At 33.1% G+C, this 26002-nt stretch overlaps 1 protein-coding gene across 1 annotated transcript in view; it reads left to right on the top strand.

Moving 5' to 3' along the window:
• COL11A1 (collagen type XI alpha 1 chain) overlaps window positions 1-26002 on the top strand; it is a 199027-nt gene that overhangs the window by 126988 nt on the left and 46037 nt on the right. Inside the window, exons 42-46 of the mRNA XM_045546650.1 lie at window positions 10597-10704; window positions 17025-17132; window positions 18032-18085; window positions 21436-21489; window positions 21998-22105. Coding sequence (XP_045402606.1) covers window positions 10597-10704; window positions 17025-17132; window positions 18032-18085; window positions 21436-21489; window positions 21998-22105 — 432 coding nt within the window. The remainder of the gene's footprint in view (window positions 1-10596; window positions 10705-17024; window positions 17133-18031; window positions 18086-21435; window positions 21490-21997; window positions 22106-26002) is intronic.

Genomic DNA, 26002 nt, shown 5'->3' with positions numbered 1-26002 from the left:
AAAGAATCAGATATTAAGCTGTTTAATGTACAGATTGAATCATTAGTGACTATAGATGTTTTTCAGTATACTACTGAATCCTTAGTTTCTTTCTCCTAGAACACAATTTGTAAGAATGTAGTTGTGCTGTGTATTTCAGGATTATTAGAGAAATAAACAAATTCCCTCACTGCACAAAATCTTGATGAACTAAAACTGAAAGCCTTAAGCAGAGCTTTAACCAGTTAGCAGTTATTGCTTACAGTGTAATTTATAAAGTTTGTATATGTCACAATTAAGTACCTTATATACTGTCTTTCTATATAACGCATAAGAATAAAATATTTAATACTCAATCCAACCATCCATGTGCCTATCTATTCATTTATGAGTATATTTGGCATCTGTTCTCTTAATTCGTGTTATTCAGTCAGATACACAGCCCAGACCATTTGCATTGCGTTGCTATGACATCTTATAGAAGTGGATTTGCTGTACTCTGCTAGGTCTGTGTGTGATTGCATGGACTTATGTTCAGAGAAACTATTAATGTTATGTATAGAACAGGAAAACCAAAAGGATCTGTTTATAGATATGGGATATTACTTTATGCAGGTTCCTCTTTATGGATAGCCTCAGAAGAAATCTCTTATTAATTGTATTAGGTTGGTGCAAAAATAATCGCATTTTCACACTTTGAGTTTTAAATCATTATAACTAGGCTCAAACACATCTTTATTAATTAAAATAGGAACCATTACAAAGCTTTTGAAGCGTTGGTTGTGCAATGAACGTGCAGTCGGGCGTTGTTGTGAAGAATCGGGCCCTTTCTGTTGACCAATGCTGGCTGCAGGCTTGCAGTTTTTGGCGTATCTCATGGATTTGCTGAGCATAGTTATCAGATGTAATCGTTTTGCTGGGATTCAGAAAGCTGTAATGGATCAGACTGGCAGGAGACCACCTGACAGTGACTATGACCTTTTTTTTTGGTGCAAGTTTGACTTTGGGAAGTGCTTTGGAGCTTCTTCTGAGTCCAGCCACTGAGCTGGTTGTCACTGGTTGTTGTATAAAATCCACTTTTAATCGCATGTTACAATCCAATAGGGAAATGGTCCCTTGTTGCATACGAGATGACACTTCAAAATGACGATTTTTTTGATTTTCGGTCAGTTCATGAGGCACCCAGTTATCAAGCTTTTTCATCCTTCTCATTTGCTTCCAATACCACCTTAGAATGTTCGACATTGAGTTCTTCACAACTTAACATGTAGTTGTAAGAGGATCGGCTTCCATGATTGCTCTCAATTGGCCGTTGTCAACTTCTGATAGCCGGCCACTGCACTCCTCGTCTTCAAGGCTCCTGTCTCCTTTGCAAAAGTTCTTGAACCACCACTGACTGTAGTTTGTTAGCAGTTCCTGGGCCAAATTCATTGTTGATGTTACGAGTTGTCTCCGCAGCTTTACGACCCATTTTGAACTCGAATAAGAAAATCGCTCGAATTTGCTTTCTGTCTAACATCATTTCCATAGTCTGAAATAAATATAAAATAAACCACAAGTAATAAGTCATTAACAAAAAAAGATAAAGCAAGAAATGCACATTAAAATGATGTATAATATAACCACATTTATTTAAGAATGTATTCCAATATCAAACGGCAAATATCAACAATGCTAAAACCACAATTACTTTTGCACCAACCTAATAGATTTAGGAATATTTGTAATTTCTTTTTTTCAAGTATGCTTTTCATATAATTTTTAAAAATTACTTTTTGTGATTTCTTGAGCAATTAACTGGTTTATTTTTTTCTTTTGTCATTACGAATTATGAAACTTAGAATTATATTTTTGCTTTAGCTTAAAGAAATTACAGAGTCAAAACTGGGAGACAATACAGAAGATAATACTTTATGACTATTTTCATAGATTTTTGAACACAACTTACTGCAAAAAAGTACATATTATATACTTTAATATAGCCTATTATATTTTATTCTAGTCATTTTTTTTAAAGTACTGGACAAGATCCATTATATTGATCTCATAACCGCCCAATGGCCCATGACCTACAGTTGGGAAAAAACTTGGTCTATAGCATGCTTTTTTAGATTATTGATATTATTGGCTCATTTTATGCCAATAAAAAAATATTTGCTTGTTTTTCTTGCTTACTTATTTCTTATTTATATCATCTTACATTTTATGTATACTCTATAAGCTGCTATAAGTTGATTCTTGTGTAACGACCATAAATAAGTAAATATCTGAATATACTAGACAACCTATTAAACTGAAGTTATATAGATTCATAAAATGAACTTTTCTGCAAAGAGCTTATGGTTTACTGAGGAACACAGATCGGAAATAGATAAAATAACATAGTAAATAATAAGACATATGCTAAAAGATAGAATAGAGAACACAAAGGTGGAAACAATGAGTTTTGCCTAAAAGAACTATGTTGGAGCTGAAGCCACAAATAAAGAACAATTTTATCTATGAAAAGTAGATTTTTTGCGTGCTAAATTTAGTCTTGAAGTGCTCATCACTGTTTTCCTCCTCTAAGTAAAGAACTGGTATTTTAAAGTCATGGTTCTCTAAAGGTTTTGCTCCTAGGAATAAATGTATATTGTGAAACATTTTGTAGTGCGACCACTTACCAACAAACAAACTTATACCAACAAGTTGCTATGACTTTGAGCTTTTAAAGTCTGGCAAAAACCAAGTGCTCACTGTATGCATGATGTTGTATCCAAGAGCTGGTAATAGATGCCCGTCAAAGCACAGGCATGTCTTCTGATCTCAGGGGATTCACTCACTAAGCAGATGTCTTGATGCACACACGGGACAGAAAGCAGCAAGGGACTGAACATCAAGCGAGGAAGGCAGTGCAGTGTTTTTCCGCAGGTTGAACATAAACTGGATAAGCGATCTATATTCATGTAAGCACGTAACGTATGCAAATATATCATGCAACAAATTCTCCGCTTTAAGCTAACACCTATATTTTCATAAAACAAGATCTAGCAAAATATTGTCCCTAAATAATCTCTCCTCCAAATATTCTTTCTGATGTAGAATCATCCCATTGCCAATAGTTATTTCTCTAAAAATGATGAAATTAAAACAAATATAGTAGTGTGTTTAGTAAAAGCCTTCTATCTTTAAAACCACAGTTATATTTCCCCCCCAGGAGGGGTGGGAGTTAGTGTTTGACAAAGTATATGAGAGGGGCCAGACAGATCCCTGCTACAGGGTGTCCAATATTTCACAGTTGTACAATACAGCAGTCTTCACTTCTTTCCTATGATTCCTCTTTCATGACAGTCCCCTAATGATTCTGACTCTGTTTTCCTCTTCATGTGCTATGATTTCTTCTTCATGTCCTTTCTTCTTTAAGAGTTTACATGCCCTTCCTGTCATAATTCTTATTTCCTTTACTGTATCATACTCCTGAGAACCTTTTCAATGGCTTTTACTTATTCTTCAAGCAAGAGAAGGAGCAATTGTTTAGGAGGATGACACCTACTGACTTACTGGGTCATATGCTGTACTTTTCAAGATAAAGCACATTTTTTCCACTGTGACCCAGGTAGGTCTCAGTGGGCTGTCGTTGCATTCAACTAGAAATGAGCCACACATGCAGATGGTGGTAGGGACCAATGACCAAATTTTGAGGTATTGTGAGACGTTGATTTGATCATTCAAAGTTTATGTTTTAAATTCTGTTGATTCTTAACTATTTTATCGGAATTTTTAGCTTGTGTTATATAAAATATATGTCATCTAGGACATGGAATTATCTCATGCTAGTTTTGCTGTGAAGGCCAACCTGGCCTTAGAAAGACAGGGGCAGACACGTTTTTGCCTTGTAGTTTTATAGCTCTGGTTCATAAGAACTTTTTGTGTTTACGTTTCTATTCTCTCTCGTGGGCTGCATTTTAACTGAATGCTGATGAGATGATTTGTCTGTTTACCACTTTCCTTTACTTTACAAATGCTCCTCAGAATATGAAACACCCAGTGAAAGTAACTAATAAAATATTTATTTGGGCATTCTCCTCAGTGTGAAGGATTACAGAAATATCTACTATTCTCATTGTTCCAAGAATACAGATTGATGCTGTTGTTTGTTTCATTACCATTGTAAGGTTTAAGAGGAAGGTATAGCAGGGTTTCAGAGAAGGGCTGCAGGAAGAGACAAAGCTAATGTAAAAATAAGGTAACTAAATAGAGAAATGTAAATTCTTCCTTTTTAAAAACATGTAAATGTTCACTTTTCAGTTGAAAATAAGAGGAAAGAAAATACATATTTCCTGTAGTTGTTAATTTTACTATGAAATAGAACTTGTGATATTATGGTCATTATAGTTTACATAATTCTACATGTACTATTGTCTTCGGGAAACTTTAAATTTATTATGTGTCCATTGTTATTTAGATCGCAAATTAAGAAAATGATATTTCTACAGTTTTAGCTCCTCCTTCTTCAAGTTGTTTCCAGATAAGCACTTTTGATGTGTAAAATATTCATCATTGCTGTAGAGAGACAAGTACACAAGTAGTTTAAATTAGGATTAATGATAATCGTGTTATGTGGAAAAAGCCCTACAGTTCTTTTAATAGTATGTGTTAGATTTACCATATAACCTCCTGGATCTTAATTTTCTCTTCTATAAAATTTCACTTCTATAATTATTTGAGATTTTCGTATCTATTTTTGAAACATATAAATGTTCCTGTACAGTTCTCTATCATCTATTGCATTCATACTTTAATAGGCATTATTCAAAGAACTTTAGATATATCATATTAAACATCACAAAAACCTGATGACAAACTATTACTATCCCTATTTTTTGGGCAAGAAAAGTGAGCCATAGAGAATTTGTTCAAGATCAGAAAGCTAGTTGTTCCAGTGCCGGAAAGGGAAAGATTGCATGTTCAATTGGCATTTATTTAGTGCCTGGGATATGCCAGTAACTACCCCAAGTGCTGGGGATCATTGAAAAAAAACAAGCAAAAACCTCTAGCTTTGTGAAGTTGATCATTATTTGTTTAACCTATATTTAAACCTAAGCATTCATTTAGATATAATTATTTATTTACTTGACAATTATAAAGCCCTCTGTTCTTTACTATAGCCAGCTACAGAGCAATGCAAATTTTTTTCACTATAAATGCCTACTCATTATGGGAAAGAAGAAAAAGAAAAAAAAAAATCTCCAATGTGATTTTCTCAAAGGCTGTTTCCTACCATGATGCATTTTGTATTCAGAGTCAGTGTCATAAGAGAGTAGTTTCTCACTATATTTTTGTTGAATGTGTAAGTGGGACCTTCTTTTAATATTAGGTTTAAATTTTCATTAAAAAAAGTAGGACTTCTCTAATGATTCAATTGGGATTAAAGGATTCATAGGTTTATTCCTTTAAAGTTGGCCTGAGAATGTTGAAATAAGATTTGCAAGTTTGCTGTATCATTTGCTTAATCGGTAGGTACCATCTGAGATTTTCACTTTTCATTTATAAATATATAAAATAGAATCACTTCAGAGCATGCTGTTATTAGAAATATCTAGCCTTACAGAATGTTTGAAATAACTAATAGAAAATGAAATTGAAGTTTTACTTTAGAGCACAAATATACATTGAAAAAAAAATCTCCTCTTGTTTTCATCCAGTGTTTCAAAGTTTATGAGCTGTGACAAGATCATGAGCAATATCTTAACTACAGAAAAGTAATATATACTCGTTATTAATTTTAATGTAGTTTCCATAAGCAAGATGCCAATCTGAAATTTAATCTTATGACTGCTCCAAGGGAAAAACTAAAATAGTTAAGCTTTGTAATAAAAAATAGTATATAATATCTATAAACTATACGCATTGCCATAGATTCAAATCAACATACAGTCTTTCAATTGAGATACATTAATATAATTATTCGAAATATTTTAATTTCAATACACACGTTTTCCTGTAAATTTAACAGGCATTCTTTTCTTAAGTAAATGTCATGAGTTATTTTCATGTAACATGTCAGTCATAATGTATCAAGTTAATATATATTTCTTTTAATTTTGATCCCACATCTTCTAGGGGAAAATACAGATTCAATTGATGTTTTCCTGCAAATTTGGAAAATTTCTATTGACTATATTCAGAGCCTAATTTTTTTTCCAATATGTTCACATACTTTATAAAAACACAAATGAATTATAGTTGTTTAATACATACAGTAAATTTGTTTTATTCATTGGGAATATGAATGAAGAGAATATGAAGATACCACCCAAAATTCAGTGCCAAATGCTACATTAATTCATTCAGAAAATAATGGTAGAGAAGTGAGATTGCTATGATAGATGGTATAAGGGATACGTTGGAAGACATCTCATGTTTCTCATTTTTAGAGAAATATAATTTTTTGGTAAGATGGTTATTGACCTGGGCCTAAAAAGAGGCTGGAATTCTAATAGTATTGGAAAAGATCAAAGACTTTGTAAGTCAGAAGATAAGTGTGGCCAAATATTCAGAGGTAAAAATGGGCATATTGTGTTAGAGGGACGGTTAGAGATGTAATACTTTAAGAGAAAATAATGTTCACAGTGTAATGCTAAAATATAAAGTAAAAAAACGCTGAGTATGTGTGTATGAGTATTTTTCTGGGATGATCCAGGATAAATATATTCTCAAAAATGTGAATTAACACAAACTATTTTACAGTTCGGCATAGATGAGAGAGAATATTTTACTTTTAAAAGCAGGAGTGCAACATGAGGAAAAAGTCCTGTATTGTCTCAGATGTCACATGTGTTGAATTGCTATCAAAACTGAAAATAAATCATTGATGTTGTAGAAAATTACAAATAAATATATAAACAATAGTGGCAAACAGCAGAGACTTTAAAAATAAACTGGGCAGTGAAGTTCAGATGCACTAAACGAATGATAAGGAATGACTATTTTGATAAAGAAGTTAAGCTCTTCCATGAATTCGTTTAAGTTTGCTCATTTTAGAGAGTGTTCAACCCATATAAGCCTGTTCTTAATTGGCTGTATTTCTTCTATGCATTAAAATTCAATGCAATGTATATGAATTTTATGGGTATGGATCAGGAAATTTTTTTTCACCATTTACAAGCTACTAAGCATTGTAGGAAAAAACTTTGTAGCAAATCAGGGCACCCAGACCTTGAGCTTTATGGCTTTTACCTGAAACATATATAAATTATTCAGCAATTACATATGCAAAGTACTGAGCACGATAATTGTTACATAGTGAGCTCAATATTGGAAAATAAACTCCTTTAATGTGAGCTGCTTTCTGGTGATTCTCTCCTTTTGTCATTCTAGTGTCATAGCTGTCAGCTTCAACACAATCTGGTGTGATAATCTTCCTCAGGTAGTCTTTGAATAGTGGGGTTTAATCAGGAAAAAAAAAAAAAGAAACAAAAATGTCATGTCAGGACAAATGAAAATTGCATATCTTTTGGTACAGTCAATAACAAATAAAATACCTCAGCATTTAAATCGGATGCTTATTTTAGATTTGAAAAAACTAATGGGTAATAATCCTTTTCTGAGGTTTACAAGTGAAATATTAAAACAAAATGTAATACAGTCAGTCACATTGTATGTACATTGATCCTTGATAAATCAGCTTCTCAGATAAGTGGAGAGTCATCTTCAGGGGTTTTAATTTTAACCTGAATAAAACAGAACAAACCTAGTTGCATTATATATTGTCTTCTGTTGATGTTTTTCTGTTACCAAAAAAAGGAGTATCTTTATTACTGAACTTTCTCTTTTCTCTCTTTTTAGTGATTCAAGAAACATATTTGCATTGCCCTCCATTCATAGACCTTGTTCTTCTTGCTCTTGCCCTTCCCATCCCCTTCCTCTCCTTCCTTCCTTCCCTCGTGACTCCCTCTCTGTAATGATGAGAGGCAAACTTTTTGTTCTTTTCACTTCTAGAACTGACTTCTTGAATTTAAAATACTTAGAGGACTCTACAATTATTTTTCTCTTTGGCATTGGCCTCTGGAATCATTCACCAGATGTCTGCTAGCTGGTTAACAGTTATATCGCTTGCGCTTGACTATTCTCTTCATAAAAATATTTTCATATTCTTAAATTGAATACACACACATTGACAGAAGAGTAGGTTTATTATCTACAAAATATGAACTGTGATTTTCCCTGTAATTGTACCCTCCTCTTTAGTATTTGGAATACTTGATTGATGAAAATGTAATTTTCACACAACTCTTGATTAATTAATTGTTATGCAATATGAAGAACATCTCCTGGTTTGGCTTTTAAACATCTATTTACTTATAGTCAAAATTCTACTTTTGTTTATGTCAGGTTCAAATTTTACAATTTCTTTAACTATATTTTTGACAAAGTTTCTCCAGATTATATTTATCTCCTAAGTTGCACCCTATAAATTGCAAATATTGAAGTCCTCATTAGAGAGAAGGAATGAGTGGCTTTGTGGAGAAAGCACAGAGTTGAGTCTATGGTCAGGGGTCCATCGTCTAGTTATGTAATTATGGGAAGGACAGTTAACTTCTTTGAACTAGAGTTTCTTCATCTTTAAAACTAAGATGTTACAATTGCTCTATCAACTTCCTGGCATTGATATGGGAATAAAACGATGAAATGAAACCGAAACTGATTTGCAAATTGTGAAACACTGTGTAAATACAAATTGTGGCTATGATTACCATTGTTCTTATGGTCATATGTAATTAGTTCCCTAAACTAATAAAAATATAAATTAGAACAAACTCAATAATTTATATTTATATGATAATCTGATTTCCAAGATATAGAAAGTGTAATATTAGAAAACGTGTGTGCAAGTAATGTATTTTCCAGCTTTTATATATAATTTCTTCTATAAGTTTTGAAATGATGATATTATCTAAACATGTTAATTATTAAGGAAAAGTATTAATAATCATATTTCCTAATATTCCACATTTAGTTCAGTTAGTAAATAAAATGGTGAATTATAACAATCACTCATCTAGGAATCTAATTCAAAAACTGTATCCTTGTTATCTTTTATTAAGCAGAATTGGAAATAGTAAATGAATTATACTTGAGCTTTACATAACTTAGTAAATATGTTTGCATTTCTTTTATTCTTGCTTTAAATAATGTTTTCTTAAATTGTTGATATAGTTAATTCATATGAAGGCAGTATCTACAATACATGGCTTTTTCTTTCTTTCTTTTTTTTTTTTAGACAGTCTCATTCTGTCTCCCAAGCTAGGGTGCAGTGGCATCATCATAGCTCACTGTAGCCTTAAACTCCTGGGCTCAAGTGATCTCACTGCCCCAAGTAGCTGGAACTACAGATACTACTTGCCACTGTGCTCAGCTAATTTTTTCTGTTTTTAGTGGAGATGGGGTCATCTTTTGCTCAGGGTCTTGAACTCTTGAGCTCAAGCAATCCTCTTGCCTCGGACTCCCAGAGTGCTAGGATTACAGGCATGAGCCGCTGTGCCTACATAGCTATTTCTAAAAAACTTTATATGTGAGATTTTTTTTTTTTTTTTTTGAGACAGAGTCTCGCTCTGTTGCCTGGCTAGAGTGAGTGCCATGGCGTCAGCCTAGCTCACAGCAACCTCAAACTCCTGGGCTCAAGTGATCCTCCTGCCTCAGCCTCCCGAGTAGCTGGGACTACAGGCATGCGCCACCATGCCCGGCTAATTTTTTCTATATATATATGTTTTTAGCTGTCCGTATAATTTCTTTTTCTATTTTTAGTAGAGACAGGGTCTCGCTCTTGCTCAGGCTGGTCTCGAACTCCTGAGCTCAAACAATCCGCCCACCTCAGCCTCCCGGAGTGCTGGGATTACAGGCGTGAGCCACCGCACCCAGCGAATATGTGAGAATTTTTTAAAAGCAAATATGTGACATCTTTCTTGTGACTCAGTGGAAAAACCTAATCAAATGTGAATTATCTTACCAGAGTTCATAATAAGAACCAACGGTCCTTGGAGGACTGTACGATAAATTTAAGGTCTTATTCCAAGTCAAAAAAGGTCAAATGTGGGATAGTGATCATCAAATATTATTATGTAATAAATTATATTAATAGATTAATGCAGAGAATTTCTGAACTAATTTTTTGGATTTTGAAATTTTGATTCAATAAGTTTGAAGTGAAGCCCGGGAATCACTTCAAGAAAAATACTGGTCTAGGGAATGTATTCTGCCCATTCAGTATAATACAGGGAAATCAATGTATTGGAGGTTATATATCAGATATATATTTTACAAAGTACTGCGCACAATTATGAATACTTTATTAAATGAAAAAAGATAACATCTATAAAATATTAAATGCATATAATTTTGAAGTATTTTTTATCTCATTGATATTTTCTACCTTCAGCATCTGTGCTTAGTATTGGGGCTAGAAATTAATATCTCAAATAGCGGGTACAATTGTTCCTCTTTGAGTTCTTAATTCTCTAAAGGTTATTTTTACATAATTAGCTAGACTGTAAGATTCTATTTTTAAATAAGTGATTCTTTAAGCCAGTATCACTTTTTTCATCGTTAATAACAAAATGTCCCTTTCCTGTTCTCTAGGGCTCACCAGGAGAGCGTGGATCCGCAGGTACAGCTGGCCCGATTGGTTTGCCGGGGCGGCCGGGACCCCAGGGTCCTCCTGGTCCAGCTGGAGAGAAAGGTGCCCCTGTAAGTAATGCAAGGAGAAAATACATTATGCTGTTACCCTGCACACGTATGACTTTTTATTCAAGAATATTAGCTTTTCATACCCCACTGCATTCTCTCTGCATATGTGCCTGGCATATGAACACGACCTCCTTTTATATTTATAATGGAGAAAATTTCAAATTCAATTAAATGAGATAACTTTTTTCACGGTTTATGGAACCTGAATACCTGTGAGGGAGTTGGATATTATTAATGTAAAGGGCTTCTCATTTTGCTCCTTTTAAAAAATAAAATTGGGAGTTTTGATTAAAACTATACCTTGCTGCTTTATATTAGAAAAGTGTGAACTTTTCATATGTCTAGTAATACAAATTCAATTCCAGGTGTTTCCATAGTCTGTAAATGAAACCCATGGAAAGCGACTCCCTGCTCATGTAATTTGAGCTTTGATCTCCAGTGAGTGAGATGGGAAACATCGGACCAATTATTTCATCTTATATTTATTGGATTTTAAAATTTTATACTTCAATGACTTTGGACGCTATTCATTAGGTTTATGTTTTTTTGCTGAGATTTCTCCTCTGTTTTTGTCCCTGCTTTTCATTTAATCATGCTGATTTAAAAAAAAAAACAGTTTCTCATCTTACAAGATTAAAACACAAACTGATTCAGTAAATGTAGATAAAAGTGTGGGCTATGATACACAAAAATATATGTTTAATACTTTTGTATACTGGTAAGTCTTGACATACACAATTCAGTTTAAGATTGTAATTCGAAATGCTTTTTTATCATTAAGACTTCAGTTTAGCAAGTTGGTTGGTTTCATTGTCCATGCATTTTCTCTCATTACTTTGTGATATTATTCCAATGTTTCTGTTTTAGTTCATTTCGTGCAGCAATAACAGTATACCACAGATTGGGTCATTTATAATGTATAGAGATTAATTAGCTCGTGGTTTTGGAGCTGGAAAGTCCAGAATCAAGGGGCTGCATCTGGCAAAGGCCTTCTCGCCACATCATTTCATGGTGGGAGAGCAAAGCGAGGGTGAGAGAGAGAGAAACGATCTCTCCCTTTTATAATGATCCCACTCTTGCAATAGCAGCATTAATTCATTCACTCGGCTCTCATGGCCTAATGACCTCTTCTTAGGCTCCACTTCCCAGCACTGTTGCCTTGGGATTAAGTTTCTAATGCATGCTTTTTGGGTGATACATTCAAACAGTAGCAATTTCCAAATAAAAAAGATCTTTTTCTGTAATCAATTACCTTTCAGAAACAGTTAAAATGTAGGAATGGGGCTATACCATAACCTGTGGGTAGAATTTTGGGGTGACAGATAAAGCACTTTTAACATGCTGAGCATTTTTCTTAAAGCCAAATGTTTTATAATGTGCTAAGCACTGGAAAGAAATAGGAAGAGAATAGATTCAGGTACTTCAATACAAGTTCTTTTAAAAATCTAAGGCACATATATCTAGGCACAATATCATAAAGAGTGTATATAGAGAAAAGGAATATACATTGCTTTTATACAAATGGAGAATATACTATTCAGAAAAGTCACAACTTCTGTGAAGATAATATATTGAATGATGGGTTTTAAAATGAAAACATACCTTGGTTTTATGAAGAACTAAAATATTGAAACAAAGATCAGAATATAGACAAGCACTGAAAATTCTTAATAAGAAATTAATCTGGTGGGACAGATGAGAAATTATTGACAGAGCCCTTGTGAGATCTAGGATTTGGACCTGGGTTTTGTTGGAAATTGATGATACCATGACTAGGGAAGCCAAAAGGGAATGGTTTGCTCATCCACCTCTCTCAGTTATCTCTACCACCACCACCAGCTCCAGGATGTTCATTCCATTTTGCTTGTCTTCAACAAATAGTTATTTAAAGTAACTAAGTGCTAGCTGCTGTATTAAGTAGTACTTTTGAGGGAGGTGTCTGGTTAGGGGATAGTAGCATAAAGTGATTGTAAGAGCGTTGGGTGAAACTACCCTCAGCTATCCATGCACAGATCTAATAAAAACTGATGGAAATAACCAAATTAAGTGCAGCCTTTTACTTTTTTCTCTTCCCAAATATAAATTTTGGATCTCACCTCCTCTGAGCAGCTTGTGTTATAAAAATATTATGCAATTATCAGTAGGTCTAGGCTTGCATAAAGAAAGAGAGAGACAAGACTGGGCCAGTGGAAGACAAGTTCTTGGTCCATCTACCCTTCAACTTAGCTTCTTGGAAGGGAGAAAGTGGAAAACAAGAGTCATGAATATTTACATGACCTATTATGGCAAAAGTGTGGTTTAATCAGGCTCCCCAAATGAATCGGTCAGATTAGAAGCTCTTGGAGATGGGGCTGGAAAGCAGGTAAGACGGGAGTTAATAACCTCTTTCGACTTAATTGCATTGACAGAAATATCTTGACAGGGAGAATGATTCTTAAAGAAAACCATTAATTGTGTTGGAGAGATACTGAATGGAAGGATTACAGATAGGAATATATGTTACTTATGCATCTATTTGGGGAATAGCTGTAGAATGGGGTGGCTTCAGGTACAGCTAGATCCAAAGCACGGTGAAGCCAATACATTAACCACAAATGAATTAGACAAGAGGAGTTAGAGATTTTCAAAAAATTATGCTCCAAATACTTATTTACAATTTCAAACATATATTTGCGGAGAGAATGATCAGTACCAGGACTGTAAATCTGGGAGTCATTTGGAATAAGAGTGATGTTTGGAACCATATTATTTGATTACCATGTGATACAATGTTAAGGAGGGAGGAGAACAGAAATATGGACTGATTCTCTTCTTTCTTTTTTTTTTTTGACAAAATCTCCTTGTGTTGCCTGGGCTAGAGTACAGTGAATATATCATCATAACTCATTGCAACCTCAAACTCCTGGACTCAAGTGATCCTCCTGCCTCAGCCTCCCAAGTAGCTGGGACTACAGGTGTATGTCACCATGCCTAGCTAATTTTTGTATTTTTTGTAAAGACAGGGTCTTTCTCTTGCACAGGCTGGCCTCGAACTCCTGAGCTCAAGTGATCCTCCAGCCTTGGCCTCCCAGAGTGCTAGGATTATAGGCATGAGCCACCCTGCCCGGCCAAAGACCCATTCTTTATGGAAAATTATAATGGGTGTGAGTTCTGAAGGATCTAGTAAGAGAGAAAGAGTAAAAGAGTCCATGAATTATAGATATAGATATAGACATAGACATAGACAGACAGACATAGATAGATCTAGATACAATCTCCAGAGGCATGCTATCAAATAGGCCAAGAGAGAAGAGAGTCCCCTTTTGTTAGATGTTGCAAAAGATCAAAAATATTGAAAGCTGAAAAAACCAAAGAGGCTGAGATTTGACCTGTGGACATTCATAATTTTAGGATAATTATGAGATTCAAAAAGAAAGTAAACTATGAAGAAGTGGAGTGGAGTAGGTGAATGTAGATCACCCCAAGTAAGGCATGAAGACAAAAGAAGAATGAGTAGTAAGTGGAAGTACTAGCAGGATGTAATGGAATGCAATGCCTCTTATTATTACTATTATATTGTACATGTATTTATCTACTTTACCAATAATAAGAAAATAATTAGTGAAAAGTGAGGGAGTTAAGGAAATCAGACTAGAGCTGCCTGCTCTGAGACAATGAGAATTGGATTGGGAACTAGCTCTGTCATGTGTTTAGTTCATGATTTTAGTTATTTAACATTAAAACCTCTGTTTTCTCATCTCTGAAAAGAAGATAATCAGTATTTTGTGAAGATTAGATAAAATTACAGTTCTAAAGCACTCTGCAGAATTGTGGTAAATGTTCAGAATAGTCATCGTCATTATCATCATCATCAGTGTGTGAACCAGCCTTGCTATAAAGAAGGATGGAACAATACACTGAAAATAAAAATATATAAAAATCAGCTTTTAAGTAAGGAGGGATGGCTTTGTGAATTGTAATAAAAGTTGAGGGTATGAGGATAGGTTAAATATAAGACCAAGCCAAGTCAGATAAAGGACATGGCAATGTGTATCTATGTCTCAGTTTTTTAAGGTAAGATTTAGTTACTAATGTAAATGGAGGGGTAGAAGTGGTGAAAGAAAGACTTACTAGGTAAGGAGAGATGGATGTTTCCAGTTGTTGTGTAGGTGGTGGGCCCAGAGATACCTAATGGAGGGAGCGTTATGTCATCTTGAAGAGTCATAAATGGCGAATCTAAATGTAGAGTGCTACAGATCCATGGAGGGATTTCTTCTGATTCCACATAGACCAGGATCAGAAGAAATATAATAAATGGCAAGTAGTTCCTGGCCAGAGATTATATGTACTATAATGAAGGCAGATGGAACCTATTGATCTTATTTACAGATATCGTTGTACAAAAGAATTGAATTTTGGAATTAAGGGTAGCAAGGAAATTCAAATTAAGGGGAAATATTCAAAACAGCTGTTGTGTTTAAAGTAGTGAAGTTTACTGTGAACAGCACAGCACATCTTATGAGTATAGATAGGTATCATAATATTTGATGGAAGGAAATGAAAGGTCTCCAGAGTGACATCAGAGGTATGTTTTATATGATAATTATGGCACAGTTTTGAAAAACAAGAACATATAAAACGCAGGCACGTAATAAATCAGGATCAATGAATTAGCTTTGTTTTATAGATATTTTGTTATTTTTGTTGTCATTAATTAACTAACTCAACAAATGCTCCTTAAGTGGTTGCTCTGGGCTGCAGGCCAAAGGTATATAATGAAATGCAAAAACAGACACATTTCCTGCCTTCACACTGTTTATTGTCTGGTGGGGAAATTAGATAATAAAGAATCATTAAATATATGTATAATTACAAAATCTGGTTATTGATATGAAGGAAATGCAATGGTATATGTCAGTTTATAGCAGAGAGATCAGAGCTAGAATTGGGGGCTTTCTTTGGACAATACATTGAAGGTGACATGTACAAGATGAGGAAGCCAAAGGAACAAAATGTGATCAGGCCATATGGCAGGAGAGGGCATGGCATCAGATTTAAGGGACTGAAAAAAAGATCCACAAGAGTTGACATGCAGAGAGCAAGACTTAGAAGAGGCCAGATGTGGTTGGGCAGGTAGTAGGAGCCAGATCATGGTAAGCCACACTAATTTTGGTCTTTGTCTTAGGAACAGTAACAAGTAAATTGACCTAAAAAGTATAGGTGATGTGATCTGATTGGCTCTCTGGGTACAGAATGGGGAATAGATTGGAAGGAAGTAAGAATCAATGTGGGGAAAGGCAGGAGGTTATTTCAATATGTCAGACAAAGGATACTAGTATTTTGGAATAAGGTGTCAGTGGTGAAGATAAAGTGAAGTGAATATATTCAAGAGATAATCAGGAGATAAAACAAGCAAAGCCAAGTCATTATAAAAGAGCAGGAGAGGGTAAGGAAAGTGGGGGGAAGTCGGATAACGCAAAGGCAGGACCTAATGAGTTGTAGATTACCCTTTTATGTGACAAGAACAAATAGAACCCCTGAATGCAATCAGAAATACTGTCTTATGCAAAACTGGTGAAAATTTTGACTTTTAGAAAATAATTTATCTTAAACTCTGAAAGGATGTTTTATGTGAAATAGAGGTTGTCTTCGTTATCAAGGGACTATTTTTTTTTAAATTACACATATAGGTAAATTTAAAAACAGGAAAATAATGCCATTGTTAGAAACCAAAGGAACCAAAACCAAAACAAAAAGTTAACAACAGCCTTGTCATTTCGAATCAGTGAAAGCAGCAGTGATTTAAAATATCAAAATCTAGGAAAACACATGAAACATTTGTTAAAAATAGGAAAGTTACATATAAAACATAAAGCATATTGTAAAGTTGGACATATGAGTAAATGCATTTTGCGGTTTTTAAAGCTTAGGACCCACTGCACATCTATTTCAGTGTCACTAATGAAGGACAGTAGAGGCTCATCAAGTTTTCTCAAACATGAGGCATCCGATTTGTCAATATATAATACTTGCTTAGCAAGTACATGTTTGAAAGAAAAATTCTAATTTGAGTCCTAATTATTTTTGTGGTCCATAGCCTGAGATTCATAAAGGATTAAAAAAGGACGTCATTCTTAGTCACTAATGAATGTAGGGGTCTTTTTGTGTTGTCATTTGTTACTTGAAAATAGTTTTTCTTAGAAACATTAAACAATTTCCTTGTCAAATATATTAATAGAAGGGACCTTATGACTGTTGTAGCTGCACTTCAAAATGGTAGCAAACAGTTAATTTATAGGTTTCTTACAGCAAATTAATGATCTGTTGGATTTTCAATCCAGGGAGAAAAAGGTCCCCAGGGCCCTGCAGGGAGAGACGGAGTACAAGGCCCTGTGGGTCTCCCAGGGCCGGCTGGTCCTGCTGGCTCCCCTGGCGAAGACGGAGACAAGGTTGGTGTTCTTTATTAATGTTCGTAAATCCTGTGAGAAAGTTTAATTTTTTTTTCAAGAATTCTAGAATTAATCTTTTTTTAAGATTAGATGCCAGATGAAAGGTCACCTTTTTCAAAGTTTCAAACATGTTCTAGCAAAGTTTTATTTAAAAAGTTGAGAATTAGTATGTATGCCATAAAACAGTATGGGGGATATAAACAGGAAGATGGAATAAAAGAAGAGTGGTAATGAGAAAAAATAGTAGATGCCAAAATTTATTTATTTTTAAAATGCCCTTCTGAAATGATATAAAGGTAATTAGTTACACATATATATTAACTCTCATGTCTTGGATATTGCACAGTAAGATTTAAGAATGCATTACATACTTGATAATCATGTTATCTTTTACCAACAGATAAGTAAAGACTGTAAACTCTTGATTCCAAATGTATGGCTGTGTTGTTGCGTTTGAATCTAATATATTTTAATATTTTATTGTAAAATATTGTAAAAATTTGTAAATCAGCACTCCAATAATGTACATTTTAGTATTTGGAAAACTAGGAGAAAAGACAAGTAATTTTTGATTAATGTGTAATTATAGTTTCTATACATCAGTGTACTTTCATTATCAGTTTACACTGGTTATATTGAGATAAAGTTAATTTTTTGGTTATAAATCCAGTTGCAGTATTCCTTGATATTAAGTTGACTTTTGTTTGTGTATATATTATCCAATACTAGAAAGCTAGAAGCAGAAGGAACCCAACATTTTACATTTTAAACAGTGACATTAAACACTAGCATGTGATTATATTAAAGGTAAAATTTAACAGTTTGATAATGACAAAGACAATTCAATGGTAGGTGTGGCATGTTAGAGATAAATTTTAACTCAAATCTTTCAAATACAGGGTGAAATTGGTGAACCCGGACAAAAAGGCAGCAAGGGTGACAAAGGAGAAAATGTGAGTTTCCTACTTCTTATTGAAGGAACATTATTCGTTTAACATTTTTTACTGTTTACTATGGATATTTTTATGTTGTACTACTTAACTAGCCAAAGCTTATAATAGTGATACTATATTTCTTCTGTGGTTATACAATTCTATACAATTTTGTGAGGTTTTCTTTCTGCGATTAAGTAAATTATGATGATTATAGGCCACATTTATCAATCTGTGATAGCAAATGAAAGAATAATATAATGAAATAATCTTTTTTCCATATGATCATGATAAATAATATGTACCAAAATTAATACTATTAGTATATTCTACATGTATACTGATTGATAAATCTGTTCCCATTATATAAAATAAAATATTTATTTTAGAATTTTTCTCTGAAATCATAAAACTATCAAAACAATTTTGGTTTCTCACTCAAATGATGTGTTCACTCTCACCTCTATAACTTTTTCTTCATTCTTTACCACTTGGCATTCTCTTTAAATTAAATATTTAAAAACTTTCATCCTTCTTAGATTAAACACATTGGATAATGATACTCTCACGTACTTCACCTCAGCACTTCCTTACTAATTTATACTCTTTGAAGAACATCTACAGACATTTTTTTTTTTAAGTTCTTTATTTACATTATTTCTTTCTTTAAGTGTTCATATATTTGCTATCCAGTAGAAATGTAAACTGGGGGAGTGTAGAGATATGTCCTCAATTTATTTTTTTTTTTACCTAGTGTAGAACTTTATATATCCTGCTATATCCCTAGCAGTTTGATTATAATAGATTATTCTGGTTCTGTCCTAGGATCCATCTGTCATTCAGATGCTTTTAGGGTTGGGATTACTGCATACCTTAACACCTTACATCGAAAAGAGGTTTTATTAGAATTGATTGAAACTCAAACTAAGTATTAATAGTCACCAAAGACTATGAGAGCTGAATATTTCTAACTAAAAAGAAAGCACTCTAGAATCAGAGCAGAAAGATCTTTCAGGTAATTGCAGTATTTAATGTATAATAGCCTCTTGATTTCTTTTTTTATCGAGTATAACAAAACCTTAGAAAATAAACAACAACACTGATACTCTGGATTTATGCTGTAAAATTATGACAAGAAATTGTGTACAGAAAACTAGCTGTATAGGTTTGGTGCACTTGGTATTGACTATAAATTTACAAATTCTATTTTAGTATCTGTCTTAGTCTATTTTGTGTGGCTATAGGGGAATATCTAAGGCTGGGTAAATTATAATGAAGAGGTTTATGACAACCCACTCTGGATGGCGGGAAGGGCGATGGGGGGTGGGTGCCACAGGGAGGGGAACGAATCCATTTCCCTGAGAACCAATCCAGGCTCTTGAGAAGGAGAACTCACTACAGGGAGCCATTCATGAGGGATTCATTCTTGTGACCCAAACACCTGTCATTAGGCCTAATCTCCACCATCGGGGATCAAATTTTAACATGAGGTTTGGTGGGGATGAATCAAATTACTATAGCAGCAAATTAAGTTCTTTAGACTCCATTTGGATTTCCTAAAGATAAGTAAATACTATTGGTCTAATTAGAATACCTTATATACTAGACAAAAGCCATATTTTAAGAAGTTTTTATTTTTTCCTTAAAAGCTATAATTAAACATGACTGCAAGACTGTTATTTAAGCCAGAAGTTCTCACATATTTTTGCCTCTCAGGACCCTTGTATACTCCTAAAATTTTTTGAAGAGCCCCAAAAGCTTTTGTCCATATGAATTGAAACTGAGATATCTTAATATTATGTATGAACTCATTTAGAATTAAGAATAGCAAGCTCAAAGCTCTTTTAATGAAAAGTAGCTGTGTTTTTCTCAAGCAAAAAACAGTGCTAGTAGCATTTTTAAATTTGTTGTATCTAGCTTAATAGATAAAGCTATATTCTCATATCTACTTCAATCTGTAATGACATTTTGTTTTGTTTGAAAGCATGAAGAAGATCCAAGCTCACAAAATATGTAGGTTTAAAAGGGAGGCACATTTTGAATACCTTTTCAGATAATTGTGTATATTCTCTGATTCTACATCAAAATTTGATAAGTGGTAGTTTTTCTTAACAGTAAATTGGAATACAGAATCTGAAATCAAAACAGTGAGCTTATTGTGCTATTACATTAACATCCATTAGCTCTCTCTTGTACTTTGACTTTTATTCATACATAATTTTGCAATATCTTTTCATTGGACATTTGGAAATTATCAGTTGACTGGATAAGGTCTTCAAATTATTGACACTTTTTAATATAGAATATCAATATCTTAAGAAAATTGGGAAGCTGGGAAGTTCAGCTTGCAAATCTAACTACAGTCCAAGTGCTTTTTCTGAGTCAGGCATTGTACCTCAGTATGAAGCAAAAGTACTTCATGTCTGTTTTACATTTTGTCACATGAATATCAAAAGACATGTACTCAAAGTCAGTATTTAATAAAACTAATAACTTTCAGTGCTTCATCAAGAACATTCTTAAGTGAAACAGCCATTTTTCTGTTGTCTGAGAGTACGTTGTGATGAAAATGCAATGGATTATATTACAAATGGTAGCTACAAACATTAGTGGGACTAATCCACCAGCATTTTTATCCACCATTTTTTTTGCAGCATTAGTGCAAATGTCTATATAGTATAAGACACAAATATGGAAGTTTTGATAAGGAATGATACAATACAATGACTTAATTTGTAATTTATTCTTAATCTTTTATAATGCCTGACCATTTATTAACATAAGAAAATAAGACGGTTAAGAAATATCTGTGCATGTAAGACTCATGGTATCTTTTGAAATCTAGTGCTCAAAATAAGGGGTTCTGTTATACTTAACATATATGATAATACTAAGTTTGCATGGGTGTGCATATGTGAAAAGTCTAAATTCTCATATATTACTGCATTCTATCTGTATAGAATCCTCAGAACTTTGGTGTTCATTTAAACGATAGTATATAGACAAATTTTTCATGTACTTTTTCCCATTCATATATAACTCATTAAAGGAATATTTTGAAAATTTTCAAATGTGAATCTTCTACTTGATTTATGTTAGCAAAAAATATATTTTGAAATACCTGCAATATTGCAGATGAGAGTACTTCCAATAAATGCCAATCTAAAATTACTTTCAAATATGGAAGTCTGAGTCTCAGGAGTAAAACAAAAATGGTTGGGCTAAATGTGAAAGACTTCTAATTGATGCTTCCTTTTCCTCAAGGAGGGTAGAGTTGTTTAATAGATTTCAATCAGCCAAATGTTCTACTTTATATAGCTGAGTCTCTTCTGGCTTTAGTTTCAAAATGACTGATTTTTATTTCACTGCAGGGTCCTCCCGGTCCCCCGGGTCTTCAAGGACCAGTTGGCGCCCCTGGAATTGCTGTAAGTAATCCACTTCGTCCAGCAAATCTAAATCCTCACAGCTCCCTGATTAAAGTTACGAGCTGTCTTATAACCAGTCTGTTTTGTGGGCTAAAAAGTTTTGTTTGTATGCTTAACATTGAATCAAATTAAAATTATATAATATAGCTAAATAAGCTGATTCTTATAAACACACTGTGAGTTCATTTGAAAATAGATAATAACCAGTTGAGAAGTACTTAATATATAATAAATTCTGAACATTTCTTTCCCTTGTTAGACAGCTTTTACTTCACTTGATAGACATGATCAAATCAAAATCAGTCATGCTCTAGAAACAAAGAAAGTAAGCAAAACAAATAATGGCATATTTTTAGCAGATAATGGGAATTTAGTCTATAGTGTGCTTAGTTATTCTCAAATAGATGTGCTTGGATTAAATTAGAAATGGCCACATTTTTATAATTCATATCTTAGTGATTTTTCCAGTTTGTGATCATGTTTTGTTTTGTTTCTTTCTCTTCTCTAGGGAGGTGATGGTGAACCAGGTCCTAGAGGACAGCAGGGGATGTTTGGACAAAAAGGTGACGAGGGTGCCAGAGGTTTCCCTGGACCTCCTGGTCCCATAGGTCTTCAGGTAAGATGCCATCATCATTGTTTACTCCATCATTTCCACCTACGTCTCTCACCAGGTTTTCTGGTGGACGAAAACAGAGCATCTTCCCTTTTTTCTACATAAGAACTTAGATACAATTTAACCATAATGCTTGTTTTACTTAAATGTATATCTGAACTTCAAGTGATTTTTATCAAGTATTATTAATTTTTTTGAAGGTGTATCAGCCCTGATTCCTATTTCTGGAGTATATTTAGCCCCACCCTGGGTATTATAAACTCCTTTCTTCATTGCCATTTTCTTTGAAAAATAAACTACAATCTTACTTAAGTCTGATACTTAAAAATAAGATGTTAGAAGAGTTCTTTCATAGGTCTCATAGCTAGAAAAGTTAGTAATTTGGATGGCTAACCAAAATTACAAGTGTTTTGAGAAAGAGCATCCTGCCACTAGCCACTGCCAACAGCAAGCTCTAAACAATGATAGATAAAATAAGCAAATTAGCATTAAATTGACCATTTAAAATAGCTCATATTTTTAAATTATAATTTGAATTTTATGAAGCATATTCAGGAAAGAAAATATTAAATTGTAAAACATTACAGAGTAGAGGTTTTGTTCAAATATGTCTTACAACTGGACTCTGACAAAATACTACAGGGCAGACATCTATTCTGGGTTATTTTCCACCTTCTACTTGATGTTTGCTGCATCCTACAAACTTTGGAAACATCTAGCTTTCTTCTTCCTCTTGCTTATCCTTTGCCTACCTAGTGATCCTCTGAAAGATTATAAAATTTCATTTAAATGATATTTAGGTACCATGTGGGTGTAACTTATGCCAAATTAGGAGCTTTAGAAATAGTAAAATTAAGTCGTCTGGTTCACCGACCCTAAAAATTTGTGAACTTGTAAAAATATGTATAAGTGGAACTTATATAAACTTAATATTTATCTTTATTTTCATAAATAAAATTACAACAGTATTGTATTTTTATATTAAATGGCCTACTAGGTACATAATTGTATAAATTATGCTATAAGCACAATATAATGAATTACAGTATTATTATTGTTAAAACACTCAATGAATGTTTATCAGTGAATGTAATATTCTAATTGTCTGCTTTTATTTGAAGGCCAAAATACTTCTTTTTGAACTTGGAAAGCATAAAATCTGTACTTTCAAATTTGTTGTGTTTAACTTGGTTATACTTGTTAGAAAATGATAAATAAGCAGTCCTAAGTACCACATATCAATGTGTGTGAGAAGCACACATATTTGAAAACAACAAGGCATTAAAATTAGATTGTCAATAGACACATTACTATTCATTTTCTGTTTTTTCATTTAACTGATTGCTCTAAATCCTATAAGGCTATAATTTAGAAACTTAGTTCTCATGATTAAAGAAGGTGCCTTGTAGCTTACATTTATAAAATATTCAATAAAATTATCTTCATTTCCACAAAGTAAGAAATGTGCTCTTTGATGAGGGTGACTCAAGAAATCAGTTCATTACAAAAAAATTGATTATATTTTCCCACAGCTACCTCTTTAAATCAGGAAACTGAAAAGATGGTAATGTAATTAACATGTTCACAATTGCATCTGCATCCTTTAATTGAGTCTTTATGACAGAATGGATATCAGCAATTATAGTAGGCATAAATAATAATAATCTAATATTAAGATTAAATGACTTGATTTTTGAACTTGATATTTACTATTCATCCACTTATAAAGTAGATATATATATATGCATTTTTATATACATAAAATGAATGTTCTTCGCCTAAATTCATTTTTGGTTGCATCGTTTAATTGGCAAATGATTTTAAATTGAGAGACATTAAAACAGAATCTGTCCACGCATAAATTTCTCCCTTGGAGAAAGTTAGGACATATGAAAACTGATTAACTTGGGAGTGCCAGTCAGCATGTTTAGTTCCCTGCAAGAAGAGAATTTGACTCATTATGTCTCTATTAATTTTAATAGTAAGAACATTCTGTCTTAACTCAAACTACCATCAAACTTAATTAAAAAAAAGAAATAAGTATTTCCATTTTTTCTATTGGTAGATTCCTGTTGAACTAATAGGAATAATTATATACATAAAGAAAGATGACAGTGAAGAACTGGGCTTCTAATAGAAATAAAACTGTGAACTAATATTGACATACCATGCAATTTGGGGGATCCTATAAGTCAGATGCAATCTTATCTTAAAAGAATGTGAAAACCTGGACAAAAGATAAGAAATGTGACTGTTAAGTTTTGTGGTCTCTACAAGAACTTAAATATGTTTAAGTTCCAATGCATACTAATTAAGAAAATGAAGTGAAATATTTAGTTCATCTGTATTAAAATCTACTTGCATGTTTAAGAATTTAGGTTCCTTTGTTCCACCAATGAATTAAAATCTCTGAAGGTGAGGGCCTTGGAATCTAAAATTTTTGCAATCTCCTCCAGATAGTTTTTAGGTAGACTAGAATCTGGGAAACATTACCTGTTTATTCCTTTCTAGGAACTGCATTTATAATTCTAGAAACTACCATCAGATGATGGTAACAGTTTGGGAAGTGTATATACAGCAGTTTCTTCTCTTAGATATCTCACTGGCATTCAAGAAAAAATAAATGAGATACAGGTATATATTGTCCATTATAAATTAGTAATTAATATTTTCTCATAAAGATGAATATATGCCACATTTTAAAAGTTCATAATTATATTCAATAAAGTACCTTCTTTCCAAACTGAGAGTCATGTGGATTTAGTAGATCATATAAACGGTTTAGTGGGTTATTACCTGCATTTAAAAATGAAATAGAGCAGGATGAAGTAAAATAGAATAAAAATATCAAAGACTATCATTTATGCAAAAGGATAAGTATTGCTTCATGAAACTTGTGTTTCAGCTACATGGCTGGGGGTATTAAGTAAAATGTATTTTTTACAGTGTTCATGGTCAAATAATTTTCAGCAATTGCAATGCAGTACCAAGAAGTCAATAATTTCACTTAAGTGCTGGCAGTTATTTAGAGCTTTTGCATTGTTTGTATTTTTTATTTCCTAAATAGATTATATCTGCAATGCTATTGTGTATTAAAAATAAATTATCTAAAGAGTATAAGATATATATAATTATAGCACTAAAAACACTGAAAATGAAAACACTCTATAGTATTAAAAATGATTACCATGTTTACAATTTCTGTCCAATAATTATACCTATTTTACATACTTGTCTTACAGTTAGTTAAATTTATAACATGCATATTAATTCACATTGGTTTTTTTACTTGTCACAATACTATTGGTGTTTAGATAATTAATAGGTATCACGTTATAGTTCCATAATATTCCAATAGTTAATATAACAAAATTTGTTTAGCTTTTTTTCCTAAGATTAAACATTTGAAATAACTGAGAATTTTCAGTATTATAGCTAGTATTACAGAAAACATTTTATCAATTGTAGCTATTACTGTTGGTTTATTGCTTAAGATTCATTCATTCATCATTCATTCAACAAGTATTTCATTGAGTCTCTAGTTTTTTCTTGGCCCTCTGCTAGTTCCTAGAAATAAAAAATTGACTCCTAAAAGACTGCTGCCCCCAAGTAGCTCAGGATTATAAATATATGAAGAAGTGACATGAGCATATTTATAAGCATACAGTTCAAGTATGTACAAAGACTTGTTGTGACATGAAAGAGGAAATATAAACAATTCTTCAGGGGACAATTAGTTGGGAAGATCAAGTAAGTAATCAAGAAGAAATAAAATAATTTTCTTATAGACATGGCCAGGTGAAATTTGAGTGCAACCTCTCTGTCTGGGTTTATACTATAACACAGAGCCTCTCCTAAATAGCAATTGCAGTGCAATTGAGTATAATAAAAATGGATTTG

The sequence above is a fragment of the Lemur catta genome, chromosome 3, assembly GCF_020740605.2.
Source record: "Lemur catta isolate mLemCat1 chromosome 3, mLemCat1.pri, whole genome shotgun sequence".
NCBI classification, from domain to species: domain Eukaryota; kingdom Metazoa; phylum Chordata; class Mammalia; order Primates; family Lemuridae; genus Lemur; species Lemur catta.
The sequence above is the reverse complement of the archived record's forward strand: the minus strand, read 5'-3'. Positions and strand labels throughout refer to the sequence as shown.